Source organism: Ornithodoros turicata, chromosome 1, assembly GCF_037126465.1.
Source record: "Ornithodoros turicata isolate Travis chromosome 1, ASM3712646v1, whole genome shotgun sequence".
Lineage (NCBI taxonomy): Eukaryota > Metazoa > Arthropoda > Arachnida > Ixodida > Argasidae > Ornithodoros > Ornithodoros turicata.
The window spans coordinates 127,489,807-127,513,972 of NC_088201.1; the positions used below are offsets into that span (position 1 = coordinate 127,489,807).

At 45.3% G+C, this 24,166-nt stretch overlaps 1 protein-coding gene across 2 annotated transcripts in view; it reads left to right on the forward strand.

The window, feature by feature from the left end:
- Nucleotides 1-2,148: 2,148 nt before the first annotated feature.
- Nucleotides 2,149-24,166, forward strand: part of LOC135368769 (venom metalloproteinase antarease TserMP_A-like) — a 186,602-nt gene continuing 164,584 nt past the window's right edge. Inside the window, exons 1-3 of one of the 2 annotated variants that reach the window (XM_064602288.1) lie at nucleotides 2,149-2,331; nucleotides 13,483-13,655; nucleotides 14,705-14,797. In XM_064602288.1, the coding sequence (XP_064458358.1) occupies nucleotides 2,262-2,331; nucleotides 13,483-13,655; nucleotides 14,705-14,797 (336 nt within the window). In that variant the 5' untranslated portion in view covers nucleotides 2,149-2,261. The remainder of the gene's footprint in view (nucleotides 2,332-13,482; nucleotides 13,656-14,704; nucleotides 14,798-24,166) is intronic. The other variant, XM_064602280.1, reaches the window with a different exon arrangement.

A 24,166-nucleotide genomic window follows, 5' to 3' on the forward strand; every position in this document is an offset into this window, starting at 1 on the left:
CGCGATACCAAGCACGTGTGAATCTAAGGCAGCTGAACGTATCTTGACGAGTGACATCCTCACCAGGAATCATTACCCTGATAGTTTCGTTAGAAACACCGTTTTTTAGAATGTCATCCGATAACACAGTACGAACGACTTCCCCCTAATATCGTATGTATCCCGTACGTCCGCGGACTGTCAGAGCCGGTACGAAGGATTTTAAAACCACTTGGTATCACAACAGCGTTCAAACCAAAACAAACATTGCGCAACATACTTTGTCATCCCAAAGACTCTGTGCCCCATATGTACCAATCAGGTGTTGTTTACAAGATAGAGGGTCCAGACTGTCACGTTTCTACATAGTGGAAACAGGAAGAAAGAAAGCCACTAGGATTGAGGAGCACAAAGCCCAGATCAAGATACCGCCTGCAGAGAATCGTCGTACCGACTTGTTGAGCATGTACAAAAAACAGGTCATTCCTTCGATTTTGATAATGTAAGGACCTTGACACGTGAACACAGATGGGGACTCAGGAAATTCCTTGAGTCATGGCACATTCATAGTGACAACAATGCCTGTAATCATAACAAGGGGCCTCTACCGGACTGCCAGAAGGCTTTAAAAGGTTTCCCCTTCTCATAAACAATTCCTTCACGTTTTTAAAGCTCATGAGGACGCCCGCATAGGCGTCGAAACATCATTTTCTTGTTTATCGTTGTTTTTATTTGTCGTGCCAGCCAGTGTTACGCAGTAATAAACAATATGCGTCAATACAGCCGTAAAGGAATGATATAGCGACGCAAAGCCTGAGTTTATCCTGAAAGCGAAATCTTATGCGTCCGAATATAAAAGTAAATCGTGTTTCCCGTGCCATTTACGCATAAAACTCCGATCTTTACGGTTACAGCGGGCACGTTGACGGGTACCATGAATAACACACAGCTTGACGGATACGGCTTCAGCCGTTTTGTTGAAATTTACGCTTACTAAGGACAAAATATGATGTAAGCGTAAATTTATCCGTTTCGTTTCTGAGAGTGTAGTGATTGTGTCATTCTCTTGTGTGTGCCCACACTGATGATGTCTCCTGCATAGGGGACGAAACGTCTGTTGAAGTAAATTGTTATTTTGTTACGTTAAGCCGGTGTAATTGTATCGTTTTTTCTCGCTATCCTTAGTCCCGGCTTGTGGAATATTTTTCCATATTTTGCGTATGCCGCTGTCTTTTAATAACGGCGCTTTAATTTTTGACAACTTTCTCAACGAGGCTTCCCTTTCGCAGACTACCTTCGCGCCACTGATTATACGATTTTCGTGTTGCAACAGAAGTGTAGGATTCCGCTCTAAAAATCGTTCCCGTGAACGACGGAGGCTAACATTTAAACAACGAAGTTGTAGTGAACGTCCTTTTTCCCCCTATGTATAAGGTTCGTTGCGCTCCAAACAGGAATGTTTTGTGACCTGCCTCTCTCAACTGCATGTCGTACACATCCCCACCGAGGGGAAAAAACGAAACTGCAGAATACCAAGCTGGCATAGGGGTCCGTTCGCGTGAGGACGTGGCAAACGCAAATAGGCCTCTACCGACCGTCGCCACAGCAGTGCAGTGAATGTCCGTCTTGGGAAGGACATAGCTAGAGGGTGCACATTGAATGACACACTGTGGTTCTTCCGAATTATTAGTAGTAATTTCAGGCGACGACAACGTATCCCTTGCGTGAGGGTATCGTCAAGGATTGATAAGGCTAGTAGGCCTAGTAGGCTAGTAGACATTAGTGTCAAAAGGCTACTAAGACATTTTCGCTCTTTTTCGCTTTCATTTTCCTTTCCTATTTCTGTTTCGCGTTTTAAAGTGTAAACTTTACGTCACGCAAATCTGACGGACCCACTTAGAGAGAGCAACAATCCCGTTTCCTTGTCTTTACGATTAATGCAGATCTACACGACATGAAATCAGGTGATTCATGCATCTCATTAGTTAGAAGGCGAAAGACAATAGCATTGCAACGTTTCATTCTACAGGTACGAAGCGTGCGTCTGCTCTAGATGAGTGTTCGGGTACTAACACAGGTGCGCACTTTGGTTAACGTGCCCAGAAGACTGATGAGTGTGCAGACACATTGTGTAGCTGCAAGAGGAAGAATAACACATTGACGTCTCAATTTATCAAATAAACGCGCGTTGTGAGGAACCATCACACGCAGTCTCTCGGTTGTGGCTTGACAAGGTGTACGACGTTAGTGTGGGCAACGAGGAAAGAGACCAAGTCAGCACAATGCGCTTCACTCTTATTAGTGTTTTTGCTACTGTGCGTCTTCTGTCACAATGCGCTTGTACCTGCACTGGTAAGCTCACTTTTCAGGGTTGATGTACTGAGTGTGTTCAGATAAAGTATGCACACAATTGCGCATGTACCGCGCGACCTACTTACTACACGAACCTTCGGTGGTACACAACGATAGGGGTGGCCAATTATAGTAATATTTGTATTATGACACTACCGCTGTCATACTAACAGTTTTGAGCATGTGTATTACGTATTTTACTAATTATCTCATTTGTATCCGTAGTGTACACATAACCCATGTGTTAGAGCTATTATAAAGCCCTAGAAGCCGTAATACGTATTCAGAGTCGTAAGTCCGACCTACAGAGTGTCGCCCGTGCACTTTCTCAGTAATTTTCCCATATTACACATACTTATTGATAAAAACAACGCCCCTACCACTCACTTACCTCCTATGCTCTCAAAGATAGTGGACCTCACCGTAGAGGTTTCTGGAGGATCTGCTGTATTCCCACTAGTTCAGCGTCCATCAGAATGAGTCATCCCATTTGCAAGGGCTTTGTTGTCGGGAAACAGTGTGCCCAATTCAGTCACTGTTTTTATGCGCCACCGACGGGTACACAATTTTAGACGGTGAGATTTTTTTTCTCGTGCGGACTGGACGAAATAAAGACTGTGCCACACTGAGAGCAATGTGACAAATTGTGCTCGAAGTTGATCAGCTCTATCTCATCAGATTGGAGGGGCTATTCTCATTTAGCAGCCTTCTTCTAGGACTGAATGCATCCACTGGAGGACTGTACCTTCGAGGTCATGCTAAAATGCAACCGCCTAAAATGAAACTGGTTTTGGGAACGACTGGTTCAATAAGCAGTGCAGAATTTGCGTTTATATCTGTTTTCTCTTTCTTGAGAACTCCCAAGTTTCGTCACAATGTATTACTATAATAACTCATGTAATACACATCAGCTTTTAATATTGAGTACTATAATACCGCAAAATCAAATATTCAGCAACAAACTTCTTGGAAGTATTACGTATTTGTATTATACACGTATGTATATGTATTATACCACCTACCTAATCATCAATCTAATGTATGTGTGTGTGTATATTATGGTACAAAGTACGAGTTTTACCCCTACACCGACGAATTTATCATACCAAAACCAACAACAAATTGTGGTAACCAAACGCTCCGTATTATAAAATATAGCCAAACGCGATTTCAGAGCAATGTTTGCGTGACTATTTTAACGTGTTATACAGAGTTTTCCTACTACCAAGTTCTTTTCCGTGGGTTTTGCTTTTTTGGGTTTTGGGGGTGGGGTTTCTGGGTTTTGTCTGAAGATTTGGACCGCTGACATTCTCTCCCCAGCTATACCGAGCAGAGCTGATCGAGCGCTCGCTTCCCACATGCCTCAACATACCTCTCGTCAAGATGCCGCATTCGTTCATAGAATGCACGTCGATGTGGCTTCTACAACGCAGTGGCGTTACCGCTTGAGACAAGTTGACTTTCCCCAATGCCGTCACTGCGGCGCTGTAGAAGGTCTATTGCACATTCTTCTCCATTGGCCCCACTACCAACCTTCCTGAACCGTGCTCTCGGGATACCTTAAGGAGCTAGACTCTCGCCCCCCCCCCCCCCTCACAAAATTTCTTGGTCTCTGGCCACATCCAGCCCACCAAAGCTCTGCCCTCAAAGCTCTCTTCACCTTTCTGGATACCATTGGACTTCGATCCTTATTGTGAAGGGGCTCATTATTTCATTCCCCGCATCACAACCTGCAATGGGGTAGAGTATCGCGCCTGGCGATGAAACTCCCCATTCATCATGTCACAATAAAATTGTCGGGTTTTGATTGATCAATGCGTCGTGGTGTGCAACCTGATGTTCGCCCGGTAAGCAAATATGTCAAAATTTCATCTGCGCACACCCTGTAGTGTAAGAACATTATCTCAGTATGCTACAAATCATCTTAAAGGGTTTGTGACACCACTTCGAAACTGTTGAAGAAATACCGTTGTAAATATTAATATATGCCCACTAAACAGCACATCAAAACGCTATGTTTCTGCCATTATTTCGCGATGGGCTAGCTCCTCTGTCGTTCTCAGCTCTTTACGATGAAAGAGGGAAGTCACTGAAAAGGTTAGCCAGCTGTAGGACAAGAACCCACATCTTATGGATTACCGATTTCAACTCTTTACGCGGCCAAGAGACGGTCAAAAGTGCATACTCTTCCGTTTGCACGACTATGGTTGTAAAGGGCGCCGGCCATCGCAGAGGGGCCTATGTTATGATGTCCTTCAGGTACTTCGGGCAAGCAAACACGGATAACACGTCGCATCCTGACTAACGACGCATCTCAGCCCTCTTCGGCGACACCGTCGACGGTTGCAAGAAATCGCAGTTTTAGAAACCCAACACCTAAGAAAGCGTTCAAATTAGGAATGTCGAATTCATGGAAAACAATGTGCGAAACGGAGCCATGCATCTAGTTGGTTGCCTGTAGTTTCTCAACCTCTTTAACCGGAATACACTGAGAAGCGGTAACCCAAAGATTATTTGAATGGAATTTGTCATTGGAAGCTAGGGATCGTCTATAGGGCCCAGAAATAGCTCACAGCAATGTAGGAACGCGGTTCTTCGTAACAAACATTAATAAAATGAAACAAGGCTATCAACAAAGGGGAGAGGGTGTAGACTAGCTGGTGCATGATGATGAAAAGAACGAGTAACCGAGAGAAACGGGACACGCAGACAAACACGAAAAAGGCAGTCAAGTAGTACGCTCTGTTGCCTTTCCGGAATAAACGTATATACCCCCCCCCCCTTTGCAAGTACACATAATTTAGAATACGGTGCATGGACGGGTGCAGGAAAAAATGTTCCTGGAAAGAACGGTTCGGTGCTCTCCGATTTCCACTAGTCTCCGCATGCCGGCATACGTTGAAATACAAGATGAATTTTGCAAAGGATACACATTTTGACCGCGTCGTAAAAATCGAAGCTGACGTTTCTGGTGCTTCAAACTTTGCAGACGGAAAGTCATTCGCCTGAAGTTTTATTGCTATTTTTTTTTCAAATGTTGTCACTTCACAGAAAAAAAATTAGAAGCTAAGCAAAATCCCACCCCGTGCATTTCCTATGGCCTATACCGCCTGCAAACCGCAATTTTTTTTTTCCTCTGCTTGCTTCACGTTCACATTCCCACATATAGGTGGCGCTGCCCCGAAACCCTGCACCTAGCCCATGTGGCTTTTGGTTGTTCCATAGGATTTGGTTTGTATAGCGCCTTGTATACGCGGCGATGTGAACGTGAAGCTGACAAAGGAGAAAATGGCAGTTTTCGGGCGGTATATGGCATAGGAAATGCATGGGGTGGGAATTTACTGTGCTTCTAACTTTTTGTCAACAAAGTGATAGCATGATCAGAGATGAGAGATCAGGCAAATTCTCGTAACGAGAATTTGTCTGATCTCCTTGTCTCTTGTCTTACAAGGTAAACTTACCCAGGTAGCGAAAGCGAGGAAAAAAAAAACAAATCTGACCCGGCAACATTGTCATCTCCGTGACTCGAGCGATCCTGGGTGTTGGTAGCACAGGTACGGTCGTAAACAAAAATATTTACGACGCGCGCACGGGTATTGTGTAAATTCATAACTTTCATTCAATTTATTCATAACTCAAGTATAGGAAAAGCTATCTATTGCACCACTAGTACACATATACGAAATCATCTACCACCTGAGTATATTTCCGTATCCTGCTCCACTGCGCATGTGTAGCAGTACACTCTCAGAAAGAAACCGGATAGTAAGGGTAAAAAATCGTCAAATTTTTGACCCATATTCTAAGGGTCAACACCTTACCCATAAAAGTATGACGGATAGAAGCGTTAAAAATCGTCAAATTTGTTACCCCTATTTTAAGCGGTGTTCGATGCCGGTTATTCTATGGGCTGTTTGGCTACCCTTGTGATACCGCTTACTGCACCTAAAAATACCACATAGTATGCGTAAAACCTGAGCACCGTAGACGTCACGTGACCTCAAGGTCCTTGTACAGGCAACGGCTGCAATTCTGAAATGACCCGCAATGCGGTTTTCCGGCGGCTGTTCTGGAAAAGGGTATGTGGTTCCCGATTGCCAAAAGCAAAAGAAAGAAGTTTCCAGAGCAGTAGACGGAAAATCGGATTGCCTGTCAATTTTGCATTGCAGCTATTGCCTGCCCAAGGGACGCTGACATCACGCGGCGCCTAAGTCTCCCAGATATGATGCGTACTGTGAGGCATTCTGGGGGTGCAATTCTCTGTGGAAAGACAGCATACCATGCGAAATTGTTTCATAGGAAAAAAAGAACAGCTGCTACAACAGGATATCGATGATACGAATCTCACAGGGCATGAAAAAACAGTTGGTATCATCCGAGACTCGTCAGCAGTACCACCTAGGTGCACGAAGCATGTATACGGACGGAAGCCCGTTCACTTTTATATGCTATCGCTTAAAAGATATCCATGGTATAGGCATAGCTTGTTGCTCATCCAAAAGGCTTGGCAATTGACAGTGCGCCACAATAGCTATAGGCCCACTGCACTGCAAAATCGTATGACACCGACAAACCTATCCATCACGTAAATAACAGATATAAAAGGCACGTTCTTGCGCAAGGCAAGCAATATCCAAGAGTTCTCGCAAAAGGAAAATAAGAAGCACGAGTGCATCACTTGAACCGGGTTAATCGTCTCACTATAGCCCGCGTACGCCGCTATTTCATTTAAATCAGAACATCTGAATACATGGAAGTATTTCCCACAGCGTTAGTAGCACGCATTTAAACCGTAATGCAACAAAAATTCGCCAAATAATTCCATTTTATTGCAGGAAAGAGCCCAGAATAATAGATACATGCATGTGTTTATAGAATATTGCACCTATGGCATGAAAATGGTGTGTCTTAAGGTGCACGTGACCAAACATTAAAAAAATGGGAACAGCATACTAGCCATAAACCAACAGATTACAACACCTGCAATATTTTAGAGAATTATGAAATGACATTTGTGCATCTTCACAACACTTCAACACAACAAAATATAAATTGTAGACTAGCTATATGAGCTAGTAATTGGATTAAATTACGTTTATAATGGAAAAACATTTAATGAGCGTTATATCACAGGATAAGGCATCGAGGTACACATAATATCGGACATATACAAAAAGAAATCCATAGCAGACAGGTCCTACGCAGCTTGATGCCACGCATCTTCAAACTATTTGACATACTCAGCTTATCACTTTTTTTTTTCACGTATTGTCTGGGGTGGATAGCATTGAATCCTAAGTTGTGAATATCCTAAGATTTGCCTTCGAGGAGATAAAAAATCGAAAATTTGCCTCATTTGTAAAATATTGTACGTTTTGGGAACCTCACAACTCGTCCCCCAGTTGTGATACTCGAAAGTAATCTACATCATTGTGTTCGTCTCGAAATGCCCTTTCTTCGCATAGCGAGTACGTCGTATTGTGAATTGGGGCAACGCCCCAAATAGGCTTTTTTGAGGGATATCTACGAAAAATGCGTAAATTCGACACAGCGCATCCCATATATTCTTACTCGTAACATCGTTCATTTTGCTCGCAAGCGTTCATCATGACTATTCTTAGTGGCCGTACCCCAGACTAAATGGCAATAGTTTAGGTGAGACATGAACAGTGAACGGTATAATAGTAGCTTATTCGAAAAGGAAACACGAGTCTATGCCTAGCGGTCATGCCTAATATTTTGCACAGTTTATTCTGAACGTATTCAATGCGAACGTAGCGTGTCTCTCGTGTTTGTCCTCGTTCCTGTTTGGATGCATCGAAGGATCACGTATCAACCTGCCCATCTAGTAACGAACGCATTCAATGTGTTCATCCCATAGCAACTGTTCGTTAAAGGTGACACTCAAACATTTGATGCATTTTACAATATCAACAGGATTATTAAGATATACTATCTCTTTATTTAGACTAACACTCCTGTTTTTGGTCGAAATATGATTGCTTCAGTTTTACTACAATTAATGCGTGAAGATTTTAAATTAACCCATTTTTCCAAGTTGCAAAGCGTCTCGTTAGCAGTAGTGGCTATTACATCAATATCAGAGCCACTGGAAAACACGCTTGCATTGGCCGCATATGAAATAAATTCACAATTGACATCAATGTTAATTATGTCATTTAGATATCGGGTACCGAATCCGGGTATCTCAACTGGGAGCCGAGTTGTGAGGTTCCCAAAACGTACCATTTTTTACAAATGAGGCGAATTTGCGATTTTTTATCTCCTCAAAGGCAAACCTTAGGATCTCCACAACTTACAATGCAATGCTGCTCACCCCAGGCAATATGTAAAAAAAAAGTGTTAAATAGTTATGAAGATACGTGGCGTCAAACTGCGTAGGAATGCAATGGTCGAAATGTCCACATCAGAATGATAATTCATTAAAATAGAACCACCGATTATTTTCAGCTACTTTCAGCGCCAATATGCCTCCTAAGGACGAGGTTTTAATATATGTTTGAGAAAAAAAAAATTCACCACCGTGCATCATCCGGCGTGAAATCACCGCATAATAACTGAAGTATACAGGGTGTTCAAAATTAAGCTTTCACTAGCACTTTATAAATAGGCGAACAAAAGAAAACCGGCTGCTATTTTTGAGCAAGAAACAGGTGCTACATGATTAGCAGCAGCTGTTTCTTACACAAGTAGCGTAAAGTTATCATCCGGTTTCCTGTCATCGCTGTGTTTGCGTAGCGCTCGTGAAAGCTTAATTTTGAACACCCTATAGTTCAGTGTATTGCAGACGTTGCATTTATCGAGCAATGCATACTCATGAAGCAGTCACAACTTACAAGTCATCTTTACAGGTGAGTTGTACTGGTTGTACATGCGTGAGGGAGTAGAGTCTTGTGTATTTCTTCCCAGAATGTGTCGCACAGTTGACATTTTAGGAGCACCACCTAATGCAGCTGAGGGTGCATGCGTGGTATTATGCAGTCCAGCATGGCACGAAGAGCATGTCGTGTCATGTTCCTTGGGATGCTGGACATAGAAGTTTATTGTCATGAGCGCAAAATAATGTGCTTGCTGATATTGTCAAGTGGGTACGCATGTCCGTTCAACAGTAGATTCCAAAGATATGGTATTGCATTTCAATGAGAAAGCTAATCTCGAAAATGTGCTAGCGTCATAATACGTGATGCAGATAAGGTCTTCTTCGCCAGACCTGGGTCATCTCCAGAGACCTCCCACATGAAATGGTCACAGGCTGGCAAACATAGCAATCTGAAATCTTTCTCATCCTTTGAGTAGCATTCAAATGGATTTTGTTAGACCCGTAAATTATGTTATCATGTCATTGATGTGATCTGTGGTACTGTCAAATGGGTGCACGTGTCTGTACAGCAGTATATATCGCGGAACTGATACTGTTTCTAGCGTTTAAATGGGAAAGCTAATCTCGTAAATATGGTAACGCCGAAATAAATCATGCCGATGAGGTGCTCTTTGCCAGACCTGAGTCCATCCCCGCAGAGGCCGCTTACATGAAATAGTCATAAACGTAACATGGACTTCAAAAACCACTTACTATAACTGGAAACACTCTAGTCCTTTAAGATAACAGTTAACTGAATAATGTTAGACGCATAATTCATTTCAGCTGTCTACGAAGTGGCGTTCCACACGTGTTTTGCAGCACCACCACAAGCACCATCAGCACCATGTTATCGAAATTCGTGACCATCAGAAAATCGATTTCCTTCGTGTCAACACATCATGCTGGGGTTTAATCAGCAATAATCATCCGAACTCCTTTTACAAGAACGGATTGAGGAATGGTTAAGAAAGATGCTTCAACGGGGAGAAACACACATCCGAGAAAAACGAGAACAAAAAGAGTCTCACCTGGTGGACAATGGGCGTACGCATACGAATTTGTAGCGCGGAGATAGCGTGGAGAATCACAACTGTTCAAGCAGCGTCGTCCGCGTGCCTTGCCCACATATCGTGCGACGTTGTCTCGTTCGATGGCCATCTCTTCCTGTGATAAGTTTGACACAAATGAAATATGAAATTAAAAAAAACTACAGACACCCAGCGCAAAATGTGACAACTTACATTTGCTAGACCGTGCATGATGTGAGACGCCAGAAGCCAGAGTGACCGTTAACGAAGCGAGAGAAAAGACGCTTTGCACACGGAACCATGCACGTGTTCTCAGAAGGCAGGGCCCGTATAACAATTGAAAAACAATAAGCGTCAATATAGGCGTAAATGCATAATATGAGACGCCAGAAGCCAGAGCGACCGTTAACGAAGCGAAAGGAAAGACGCTTTCCACACGGAACCATGCGCGTGTTCTCAGAAGGCAGGGCCCGTATAACAATTGAAAAACAATATGCGTCACTATAGGCGTAAAGAGCTAATACTCCAACGCAGAGCTTCAGTTTATCCGTCAAGACGAAATCGTATGCGTCAGGATATAAGAGTAAATCATGTCCTCCGTCCCATTTACGCATAAAACTCCGCCCTTTACGCTTACAGCGAGCGCGTTTACGGGTATTAGGAATAAAACAGAGCTTGACGGATACGGCATCTGCGATTTTGTCGAACTTTACGCTTAGTAAGGGTAAGACTGGACGTAAGCGTAAATTTATCCGTTTCGTTTCTGAGAGTGTATGCTGGTTTGTCCGTGCATTCTTTTATCCGTGCCGTGTACCCGTGCATTCTAATGATCGTACACTTTTTGGATTAAACAGGAAGCGACGTTCACATTTCGAAGCTGTAGGCCAAGATTAACACGTGTAAACAGATGAGTGCTATGCATCCCGTGTTGCTGGCCCCGAGAAAAAAAAAAAAAAAGGTTTCGTCGTGGCAAGACCCGCCATGATAGCGTGAGTGTTAGCGAATCAGCTGTGCACCAACGATGCCATGTTTTTTGCAACGGACCCATTATGACCACTCGTTGAAAAAATACAAACAGCTAATCACTACGTGTACGTGTAGGTCTACACTCTTAAAAATGAACTTCACCGCATAGCACGCTCTTAGCCAACCATTATCTGGAATGATATCGCTATGTGCTGTGATTTGTTCAAAGTGGTAGGCGTACGCCTTTTTTGTGACTGTGCGGTTCATAATTGTCACAAAAATGGCGTACGCCTCCCGTTTTCAACAAATCAGGGCGGATTACGATATCATTCGAGATGATGGTTGGCTAGGAGCGTGCTATGCGGTGAAGTTCATTTTTAAGAGTGTAGGTTAGGAATGGACTTCCTCCTTCCTGTTGGAAAAACTTCCTGTTTATTTGTGCTTATCACTTACCGTTCGTCAAAACCTGTGATAACTCTATGTATTTCGAACTGATATGTGTCATTAAACCTGATGTGATTTATTCTTCTGTGTTCTCGTCTGGTATTGCTGTCCTGGGTGACTAGTATGGTTCGGTAAGGAAAAGGGGAAGGGTATACAACGCAAACGAAGTACGCGAATGCAAACGTGCAATGGCTAATTATGCACTACTTATTATTCATGCTGCTGACGTCATATGTGACGTCATTTATTTACGAAAGTAGTAGTCCGCGCAACAGATGGATGGCGCTAACAGTCTCTATCATGGCGCCATCTGAAGACGCAGGGCCCTATGGGAGTTTCGCTACCTGTTTATATATACCTTGGGTCTTACGTCACAGTCATGCACCACCAGCTTGTCAGCGCCATTTCGCTTCTGTCGATCAAAGTCATAGCATTTGGAAAAAAAATGTCGATGAAACTTCAGGCGAATGACTATCAGTTTGCAAAGTTCGATGCGCCACAGACGTTATCCTGTATTTTTACGACTGGATCAATATGTGTAACGTTTGCTAAATGCATCCTGTAGAAGGGCGAGGGGGGGCGAATCTCGTTTTGGAGCTTTCTGAGTTAGCGACCCTCGTGTTAGTATACACTGGGACAATTGCGACCTGCTACGTTTTAATCAAACCCGTTTTTGAGAATGATGTTTCTAGGGAAATACATATTACTTCAGAATTACCATTGTTTCTGTTTGATTACCTTCCTCGGCGAGAGCACCCGCGAAACAAGGCGAGGTGTCATTCTGGAAGCTTCGTCCTCATATTTCTGGTGGCTGTTATCAGATATTAACTGTTAACCAGTTTACATGGATTGGTTTAGATATGCTCTGGTCTCCCTTCAAATCCGCGTATTGATCTTTCGCCTTTGGGCCAGGATCTTTCGCGGTGGAGGGAGGCGAAAGGAAGCCGGTCCTTCATATTTGGAGAAGGGCCCCTTGATAACGCGGTCCGCCCCTGGGTGGGCCGTGTCTTTGAACGCGCGGCCGATAACAATGTCGTCGGGGCAGTACCGCTTGCGGTGCTGTTCCGGGAAGATCTTTTCCTGATCTTGGTTTAGAATGTATATTAACAGCTACGAGAGGAACTTCGTAACAACTTGATGTTGGCTCTGAAAAATGTTATCTTCCCTTTTGTGCTCTTCGCAGCTCACAAAACCATGGTTTCAGTTTCTAAGCAAAATGTAATATGCCTGCAGATCGTCCCGAATAATACCTGGTGGTATAGATTGGGAAGGGCATACGCTGCTGATTTATACCACATGTTGGGTCGCCAGTCCTCCCCCCCCCCATGATACGAAAACCGGAACTTTACACTGAAACTACCCTCGTGTCGTGAAAACGTAACTCGCTAAACTGTGGCATCTGCTCTAAAACGAGGTTTACAAAACCAAAAGGGAATCCTAAAAAGGAACCAAATTTTCTGGGTTTTAATTTTTTCCTTTCCATGTGTCGACATACGCGGCCTACCTAGAGGCACCATTGGCGGACACCGGCCCAATTTTTCCTCCCGTTCTAGCTTTCACCAATTCTTTCGGGACCCTTTGTCTCCGGGGTTTAGTGTCTCTGGGACTATTTTTTTTTCGGAACCTTGTCAGAATGGACGGTTTGTGCGTTGTGCTCATGTGGTAGCTATGAGTCGTTCTCGTGCTGTGCAGTCAATGTGTTAATATTTGAGCTTGTGTGTGTGTGTATGTGTGTCAGTTTCGTTCTTTTGGGTTGGTTTGTCTCTAGGATAATACAAAATAACAGATTCAAAGCTACGTCGTGTAACACAATGATTATTGATCCCGAAGGCAAAGAGCCTCCGACGGTATTCTACCCAGTGTTGCTGGCAGGCAGATCCGTCGATGGAGCCAAATCGGTCTACATCGACGACCAGCTGACCCTGAACCTGGAAAAGACATCTATATTGTCCAAGCCATTTACGGTTAGAATACACGAAGGAAAGGTGCCAAGGGACTCAGTCGTAAGTGAGACCTCACTCATTTATTCTCATTGACATATTTTCTTGCGTGGTTGGCGGTCAAACCTTTTTCGTAAGATTATTGGTCGTTTTGTCAAACTGATTTTTTCTGTTTCTATTTATGTTAGCGCCGCGAAGCACCTGTGACTGTTTTGCCAACCTGAGACGCAGCTCTTGGACGCAAACATAATTTCGCGGCTCTTACTCAACAGTTCCATTACAAAAATGCCTAGTACTGGCTAAATCTCGTGGCTTCAGAACCTTACAGAATTTGTGTAGTTACAATCCACTTATCTCACACTCCATTCTCCGATAATATTGTTTCTCTACCTGAAGTGGAAGTATCATAAACATTAAAAATAATTCAAAAATTGGAAAAGTATTATAGGCTGCGCAATCTACCAATGCGACTGACAACTTTGCTCCCCGAAGATCTATTCCCGTGTCTTCACCACAGCCACCGGCAGACATCCAACGTTTGGTGAAGAGCGCTGAAGCTCGTGCTGTTCCTAGGAGTGAGGCGACAATTCTCGATGACGTTACCTCCTGTCTGAGAATCCAAATCCGTACAGTTTTGCGGCTTCTCTGGAAAATTCTTGCCAGCACGTTATGTTCATTGAGGGTGATTATATATCTTGCGTACAGCATCGTTGGGCGGGGTTGATTTATATGAAAAAATAAAAGAAATTGAATTGTTTTTGTCCGTTACGGTACATTAAGCAATAATTAGGGGAATTTGTCGCAGTAGATCACTTGTCGCTGCGTTTTGTGCTTCACTGCCGCTTCTTTTACACGAACGCCCATCTGTTGAGAACGTCCCCGGCTATGGTCGAGACTTTGAAGGCAGATTCCGAGCAACAAAACGCGGCGCAGCTTGCAGTCCTTGTGTTGCTCTCACCAACAGCAAACACTCTCAATACCGCGCTGTTTTACACACACTAAAAAAGACCGTTTGGAACTGATAGTTTTATTCAAATAAGCAGGTAACTGTGTTAATTGTTGTATATGTGCGTGAATACCTAAGCATAGCATAATTTTCGCTACCGACGCAGGTTGATATACGGGATATCGAAGACAACCTCTATCACGACCCTAATAAGCTGTCGGCTGTTATAATGAGAGAGCGAGACACTGGGATTGAAATGGTAAGTGACTTAGTGGTGGTCTCGACCTTTCGGTTCGGGTTCGCGTTTTCGGGTTCGGTACTGTAACGAACCGAAACAACAACACCAACAGCATATGATGGAGTGGGGAGGTTTTCCATTCTAGGAGTGGAACGCTACCCCATAGCTAGGGGTCTAATATGAGTGGTGACAATGATGAGTGATGACGATGAGAGATGACGGGAATGGTCGGAGCGGCGATGGCGATGCTGAACGTGATCGTGATGGTGGGAATGTCCGAGAGCGCTGCTGGGGTCATAACGAGTCCTTTAGGCCTGTCGCCTCAAAAAAGCCAACTACATGACGTAAGGCCGCCCTGGAGTGGGCCGCGGTGTCCCAAGGGCCGAGGATGGTCGACAAGTTGAAGGGGCGGCAGCCAAGGGTGGCAAGCTGTAACTGTAGTGTTCGCCTCTCGTTGATATAGGTCCGGCAGCGGAGGAGTATGCGTTCTACGTTGGCAAGTACACCACACTCGTTGCACATAGGGCTAGCCTCACAGCCTAGCTGGTAGCGATAGAACGGAGTGAAGGCCACATTCAGACGTAGCCCGTGGATGGGCGACTTCATAGGATGAGGAAGCTTTGCAGGCAGCCGGTATGACAGCGTTGGGTCTACACTTCCCAAAGAGGACCTAGTTGGAATGTCGTGTTGCCACTCTAGGGTAGACCTGTAATCGGACAAATGCCTGAGAAGGGATCTTCTGTCTCCTCTCGAGAGTATAATGGGCATAGAAGGCCGTCGTTGATGTGCAGCGGCAGCGTCGGCCTCGTGGTTTCCAGTTAGTCCACAATGCCCTGGAACCCACTGAAAGGAAACGGAGGGGGAGCGATCTTGTAGGGACTTCAGGGCGCACAGGATATCTATCACCACTGAGGAAAGGGAACCGCGGATGCCCATGTTTTTAATGCACAGGAGAGCTGCTTTGGAGTCGGTGTAAATTACCCAGTGCCGCGGTTCACAGTCTTCCGCATATGTCAAGAATAACAAGATAGCATAAAGTTCAGCGGATGTCGATGAGGTACAGTGAGACAGACGACGTGTAACGGACTCTGATGGAATGGTAAAGGCTGAAGATGAAGTGTCCTTGGTCGGCGATCCATCCGCGTATAGAGCGGTACCGTTGCGCTATTGAGCCTCGATGAAGTCAAGGGTAAGTTGCCTAAGGATAACATCAGGATAGCTCTTTTTGTTGTTCTTGAGGCCGGGTATGGAGACAGTGACAGGCGGCGATGGCAACGTCCATGGAGGCACTTTGGGTGCCGTCAGGTCGACTATGAATTTGGGGATATGAGGTCTGAATGATGTCACAGCAGCATGAACCGTCGCGTTCCGTCTAGCGTGAAGCTTGCGAATCAGAGAGTGACGGTTATGATGGGCACGTAGACGCAGATAGTGGCGTGCGGATTCCTCAGTACGGAGAACCTCAATGGGGATGTCCCTGGCCTCAGCCACTACTAGACGGGTTTCAGCGCCTCGCGGGACCTCGAGACATACCCGAAGGCTTCGCGCGAGCAGGGCTCGAATCCTTTGCATCAGTGTCTGAGGAAGTCCGTGCAGGACGGGGAGATTGTACATCACTGAGCAACAACCAGGACATTGTGCAGCATGAGGAGATCCTTCTCGTCTCGCCCCCATCTCATACCTGCGATGTGAGGAATGACATTGACCCAGCGTTGGACTTTCTTTTCAATAACGTCTATGTGGCGCTTCCACGACAAATTCCATGATAGAGTTATGCGAAAGGCACTCAATACCGTCTAGTATTCATTGTCAGGAAAGCCGAAATTTATTATCCCGAAATGCCGAATCCATTTGGCCTCGCGGAATCCGGATCTTTCGGGACATGAAATTATGCCAAAATCCCGGGATCCGAACCCTGATCTGTTCGGGCGACGTATATATCGGCGATGTCGGACGTCGGTTGGTTGACGAGGGCATACGGATGTGCGGTGACGTTGGTAGTGCTGTTGCTAAAGTCGATTGCTGCTACCGCAGCCCTCGTTGACGGGTGTCTCGAGACTATGTGCGCGCATGTGAACCCTGAAATTTCCAGGGGCAGATCCCCCCATGTTTCGCCGCACGACATAATCGTGCACAACGTGTAGTCTGTCTGCGTGGAGAGAGCGGTCGTTGAACGGTGCTATACTGAGAGAGTGTGCGGGTCGTCGAGATCGTCCAGACATTCCGTGGTGACAGTCTTAAGACGATGTTTGTCCAAGCGGTTGAACTCGTCGCGTAAATCGCGCCGTACACGGCATCTAACATGGTGAAGCTCAATCTGATGAGTGCGTCAAGAAGAGGCCTTCTAGGGACGTGCAGCGAGTCAGTGCTACGTAGACGAGTGACTGGACGTGCTCGTTGTTATATTCGTACACCACTTGGAAGTACGTGGCGCCCTGGGACTTGTGGATCGTTATCGCGCTGGTCTCAATAACGGGGATTTGCATTCTGCGGAAGTGTATTCCGCGCTTCGCGTTCAGTTGTACTTTGACGGTGTGCCTCGTGAGCAGCACCCACTCCGGTTCAACCGCGCCCTTCAGTACCTTTCGCAGTGGCGCTGCTTTGAGTCTGGCCAATTTGCCCGTTGTGTCGCTGGTAAAGTGGACCCATATCAGGAAGGGCAGGAATCGTCCAACTTGACGTGCTTGAGTGTTCCGAACGCGCCCTTAACGAGACCATCGGAACCACCAAGTTGCAGGTGAGCATGTAGGCGTTCCCCAAGCTGAGCAATATGGTGGAAGATATTTCAAAGTGTTTCCCAGAATTCCCTAAATCCTAAACTTTGCAGCAGACTGCCGAGACTCGGTCAATAGGTGGCATGGTCGTTGAAGAAAACACATTAAAAATTTGAGCTTCAGCTACTGCACCGGTGCAGTAGAACGCTCACAACATGATTCCATAGAGGGCATGTTTTTTTGCGCGCAGCGCAATATGGCGTCGCAACGCGGCGGTGTTTGACGTTAATATTTGAGATTTGGTATAGGTCTGCCGCCACAATGAACTCAGAAATGGATTTTTCCTTTTTTTTTTTTTTTTTTTTGTCGTGACAAATGTGGATGGTCGAGCAGCACTGCTGGATCACTTGGTTTTAAGTGCACCATCTTCGTAATCTAGCCCTTTGATCGTTTTTTCTAGTTCATCTCCTTCCATTACGCACGTCGCCTTGTCGACTGCCATTATGTAACCTTCTGATGGTGGACCAACAGACCCTCGCAAAATGATTTATTTTCCCGCACTTTCTGCAGGTTTCTCCATTGGCAGGGCATGTTCAGCCTCCATAATGTTCACAACCACACTGCTTGCATTTGGCTTCTTTAGCCGCGCCTGCTTTCTTTCCACCTTCCACTTCTTGTTCGTAACCTAGGATTTCAAGTTTCTCCTTTTCATTGAATTTGTTCACATTCCTCTCGTGCGTTCTGCTAGCGTACACGACTAGGTCATAACTTAAATCCTCCTGAATCAGTTGCCTTTGCAAGTTTTTCTCTTTCGTGTCTACAAGTCAATTAGTGTTCGCAACATTCGCCTTTCCTTGTCTGCAAAGTCGCACTATATAATAAAAATGGCGCCGTGATGTTACACGTAAGGGTGTCTGCCTAGTGTGGCGACATGCTGCACGAGCCGCACGGTAGGACTGCGGATAATTTCGACCACCTGAGGGTTCTTTTGACGTGCGCCGGAAATCTCCGGCACACGGTGCTGAAAGCAATGTTTAATTCCCCCACATTGCTGATGTCCTCGGCCGGGTTCGGTCCCGGCCGGGGACGGCAGCAATGTCGCACTGCTTTGCTAAAAGCCTTACCTCTGTTAACCAGTCATCAAGTGGCTCATCTGGACTTTGGTCCCTGGTGGCAAACAAATAACCCTGATGGTACGCTAAATGAACAACCGGCTGGCGTCTCCCTTCAAATTTGCTATTCACGACCTCAATATCGTTCGTCTCTTCCTCGTTTCGAAACGTTTCGAAAATTTTGCGTCCTTCCTCGCCTATGACAACTAAAAAAGTTGCCGCCTGTAAATCTTTCTGCCGTGACTTTGTAGTCTCGTAGCCGGCGCGAACGGATTAAGCTCACTTGACCAGACATTCCATGCCGTGACGAGGTCTGTGTCCGCCGTATTCAGAGGCTTTTGCGGCTGCAGCAGGCTGTTGGACAGCGTTGTTGGTGCCGCCGTGGCTTGAGTGTCGGTCATACCGGTTGGAAGCCTCTTGGCGTTCGTCAAACTTCTGACACCATGTAAAAGATGTCTGCCCTGGCATTGAAGCGCACGCCAGACATCAGTGGAACAAGACTGCACTCATATTTGTCGTTCATGCCTTAAGTAAGGTAGAATAGGGTGGCGTGTTACGAGATACAGCACAGTATCTTATCGCCGACTACGGAATCAAGGGGACAGCATGTATGCCTATCATGTTACACCAGACTTCATCTTGGCCATGTCTACCACAAATGAATGGATACTTTTACCTGCTCGGCCATGGTGCTGGTAGCTTGAGGTGTCAAATCGTGGATGTTTCGCGCACGAAACTGTCTCCTAGAGCAGGGTGCTTGAAAAAATATTGCGTTGCAAAAGAGGACACGCTAAGCGTTTGACGTAATAGGCGGTTTTAGAATAGGTTACACCCCTGTCACACGGCAAATTGAATGTCATTCCCTGCGTATGACACTCGGTGAAATCAAATGGTAATATATGCGAATGATATTCGCCCAGCTAATGAGTTCGTGAAAAATCATTCGCTCTCCCTCTCGGACGGACTGCGCACCCTCGCAGTAGAGAGGTAGCAAAAACAGCAACGATAACCCGTTCGAAGAAATTAAAGACGAATGAAAAGTTGTACTCCAATATTTTATCACGAATTTGATAGCTTTTGACACGAAGGAAGGAAGACTTAACACAGTTTTTCGGTGAACTGTCCTTGTTCCCATTCGCCATGTTGCCAGTGTGGTGCAGGTAGGCTTCTTACGTGTCGTTGCGTGTGATACTTAGCCAACTAAGTACCGTCGAAAACGCAGGGATTTTGTAACATAATCTAATGTTTCGCTAGTTTCAAGAAAGAGAAATAAAACCAAAACAAATGTACCTGAATAATACTTTATATGTTCAGCCCTGGTGTCTTAATTATCGACAGTGACATCATTTGCGAATGACATTCTGTTTCTTCGTGTAGCTCGGTGTAAGACAAACGAATGACATTTGGGGGCGACTGTCATTCGCTGGAGATTTCATTCAGTTTGCCATGTGACAGGGGTATAACCTATGCACTTTGGGCCGCCAAAGTAGTAAAGTCGTCGTCAATGCTAATAATACTGCTTGGGTCCTGGGCATGCTCAGTGGAAATCCCTTCTTTCTTTGCGGCCTCAAGGCACCTGAGGGCGCTATTCTAGATCTGCCCAACGTTAACGTCGGGAACGATATCACTTAGCCTAACTGCAACTTAATTGTGGGGCATTTTACTTGAAAATGGTCCAAATGCCAGGGCTATCCAGGTTTGTTCACAATAAAATATTTCACTGGCAGTTATAACAGTTTAAAAACAAGTAAAAAGCGATGTTTCGGAACCTATACAGTTACATCCTCAGAGCAAAATGACCCGTTCTGGCATCCGGACGGGTTATTTATTGAACAAGCGGGCGTAACAGTCGAGAAGCGGACCCGTATGCTTGTTTATGCATTCCGCTCCCTTTCTTGATATGCCATGATTCCAGATGCTTCCTGACCCCCCAGCGAGCTTCGTTCATTAAAATATTTGGCGTATCCAAATCTACATTTTGCCCCAAGCTCCTGATGTGTTCGTATAGTTGAGATTGCTTATCCATACCCTTACTGGTAGCACGTTTATGTTCTTTAATCCTCGTGGCCAGAGCGTCGAACCGAACCGGAACCGAAACCGAAAACCGGAATTCACCGTTATTTTTATGTGGAACTGAGCCGGAACTGAACCCTAATTACTAGCGCCATCTTGGAGCTGAACCGGAGCCAAACCGATATAAAAATTTCGGTTACCGGTTCGGGATACCAGTGCGGTTTGTCTGCGTGTCTGTGTCTGTGTGCCGCACAGTTATCTATCCCATCGCCTGGTGGCGTCATCAGTTTTAAGTGACAATACTGAAGATCTGGCGGTCCATTCGGTAGCGCGGGACACATACAAGGCCAGGGGTGACGGAAGTTGTCCTCTCGCCGCCGCTTATAGAAGATACATGTTTTGTCAATCCTACATTCGAAAGTTTGCAGCAGCAGTGCACTGTAACGACATCATGTGGAACATTATAAACGTAGCCAAAGAACCACTATGTTAAATAAGGCTACACTGCATTGCTGCTGCAAGTGTGCCGCGACCCGCCTGTCACAGAAGTTCAGTCCTTCCATTTGCAACTTGGAAGTGCCCCGGCGCCGACAGCGGCGGCTGTGGCGTGGCGTACTTCTGTAGTTTCGACCTTAGAGGCGTATACGCTGGCCGAAGTTGTGCCAGTCTGCCAGAACGCAGATGCAAAGAAGGTGATAGGAAGCACAGAGAGGTCAATGCAAGTAAGTGAAGTCCCCCCAACTTTAGAGGGTGGTCCACCAACCATAACATAAATCCATAGTAAAAAACGTAGGCCTCGGAGAGACATGCTGTCAAGGGATTTTTTTCTGCCAATAACTTTTGCCACATATTGGTAACAAGCCTGTGGTAGAAGTGCAAGGGTGCAGGCGAGCTGGTACAAGCCGTCGGGTGACCTCATTTTTGATAAGATAGCTCTGATTCCCGCACTCCAGCGCGTGTTCGTTCCGTGGGTACGGCTTGTAGCCCTTTCCCCCTCGTGTCGCGTGTCAATGTAACCTCCTTTCTTCGCAGCTTTGCGCTCAAACTACGAGCCGTCAAAAAAGAGGCGGTGCCAAGGGCTCATTTCCACAGATTTTCGGCGAATTTATTTCGTCATTTCTCATTGCATTACGAGTGGGATTATGTGCTATACTGAGTAACATGACCACGGGGAACCCATTTCCGGAAAGAAAACGTTAGGTTGGCTTGGGAAATTTCGGAGTTCAATTCAAGAAATTAACTTTCCGTCAATTGAACTCAAATAATGTTAGTAATATGTGGCAAAAGTTATTGGCAGAAAAAATCCAATGACCGCATGTCGTTCCGGGGCCTACGTTTTTTACTACGAATTTATATCATTGTTGGTGGACCACCCTATATACAGGGTAGTTGGGTAGAAATCCAGCGAACCGGTAGAGATGTAGGAAGGGAGTTGCCTCAGGACAGAAGCCGCCGATATTTCGAACAAAGACTGTTCTTCTGGGCGAAGAGAACAGGCGCCCAGAAGAAGAACAGTCTCTGTTCGAAATATCGGCGACTTCTGTCCTGAGGCAACTCCCTTCCTATATACAGGGTGTCTCACGTAACGTGTCAAAAAACTATATTTAAAAATGTACACGGCGGAAAATTATGGGGTCAACGGCATTCGCCTTCAGAGAGTTTTTGCCATCGTGAGAGAACGCTTTTATGAATTTTTCGCCGTGGGAAATTTAATTTTCCGAATTAAAGTCCGGAGATTGCCTAGTACACCTAACATTTTTTTCGATAGATTCGGGAAGCACGGGTCCGGTTTAGCCCACCACGCAAAAGTTTCGTGGTACAAAAAAAAAAAAGGAGCGGAAAAAATTGGGAAAATATCCCATTTCAGGCCGCTCAAACTGCCGCTCGCCTTTCCCATCCCGTCAGAGCGCTTCGGGAAGCGACGCATAAAAAAGAGTTGCCTCGCGCCTTTAATTCCCCTCTCAAGGCCCTCATGCTTTCAGCGACAGGTGCACTTGGTGATTGCGTTTATCTTCTTTTGCTGTTCTACTCTTCGTTTTTTTTTTTATCGTTTACTTTAGTGATACGGATGCCAACCTGCATGATATGAGGGGTAGATAGCGAAGGGGCTGGGCGTCTGTTTTTTATGCATCGCTTCCCGGAGCGCCCTGACGGGATGCGAAAGGCGAGCGGCAATTTGAGCGGCCCGAAATGGGATATTTTCCCAATTTGGTTCCGCTCCTTACTTTTGTACCACGAAATGAATTTTTCCGTGGTGGGCTAAACCCGACCCGTGCTTCTCGAATCTGTCGAAAAAAAATGTTAGGTTAACTAGGCAATTTCCGGACTTTAATTCGGAAAATGAAATTTCCTATGGCGGAAAATTCATCAATGTTGTTATGGGACGATGGCAAAAACTCTCTGAAGGCGAATACCGTCGACCCAATAATTTTCCGACGTGTAGATTTTTAAATATAATTTTGAACACGTTACGTGAGACACCCTGTATGTTAGTGCATCAACCTAGTGTCGCCCAAGAACGAAAGTCGTGAGACTCGCCTCCCAAGTGAGACTTTGATGGGGCGTGGGAAGTTCACTTGAGCAATAGTGACTAGTTCATTTGCCATATGAACATGCTACATAAAAAATACGTTCCATTTCCAGATGAAGTGTTACCGCTATAATCCAGGCATACCGTTTTATTTTTATCTTTTTCTTTTTCGCAATTTAAATCATATCTTGGGGGTGCGGGGTGACGTGGAAATTCGAGCGGTCTACCTGACTAGATTCGCGGCACTTTGTTCGGGAAAGGGATGAAAGGGAAATAAAAATAAATGCATAAAAAACGTAACTAAAGAGATCTTGTGTTATTCTTTGTGGGGCTACCTATAATTGTGTACCTATTACAGCCTCTTAACCGGTTAATCGAACCTATATATGACGACTCCAGAGCCGAACCGAAACCGAACCTTTATGGCGGAACCCGAACCCGAAACAAACCGAAAAACGTTCGACGCTCTGCTCGTGGCAACCTTTCTGTCCGTTTCCCCAATATAAGACCGCGTGCAATCTTTACATGAAACCCTGTACACCCACGCCCCCCACTCTTTTTGTCATTTAGAGAAACCTTGTCCTTGGGGTGACTGAGAAGTTTTTTCAAGGTTCTGTGCGGCTTGAAGGCTGTTTTGATGTTTACCTTTGCTAGGGATCGTCGTTATCGATTCGAAGGTGCCCAGAATATATGGAATGGTTGCGTATTCATTCCCTTCCGGTGCATTCTATGCAGCGTGTTACCCAATGGGATGTATTGAAATAGCCCACCATCGTCGAATACATTTAACAACGATGTTTGTTTGTTTATTGTTAAAAGGAAAGCACCTGTGGTCCCGCAAAAGGGACTAAGCTCCCGAAGCGCAGATCCACAGGAAACAACACTTACACTAAAAAAAAAGTCATAAACAGCACATCATGGCAACAAAGAAATACAAGCAAATAATCAACATAAAAAACGGGAACAAGGAAAGTTAATAACGAAATCATTACACACAAGGTGCCACAGTTAACCGTACGCA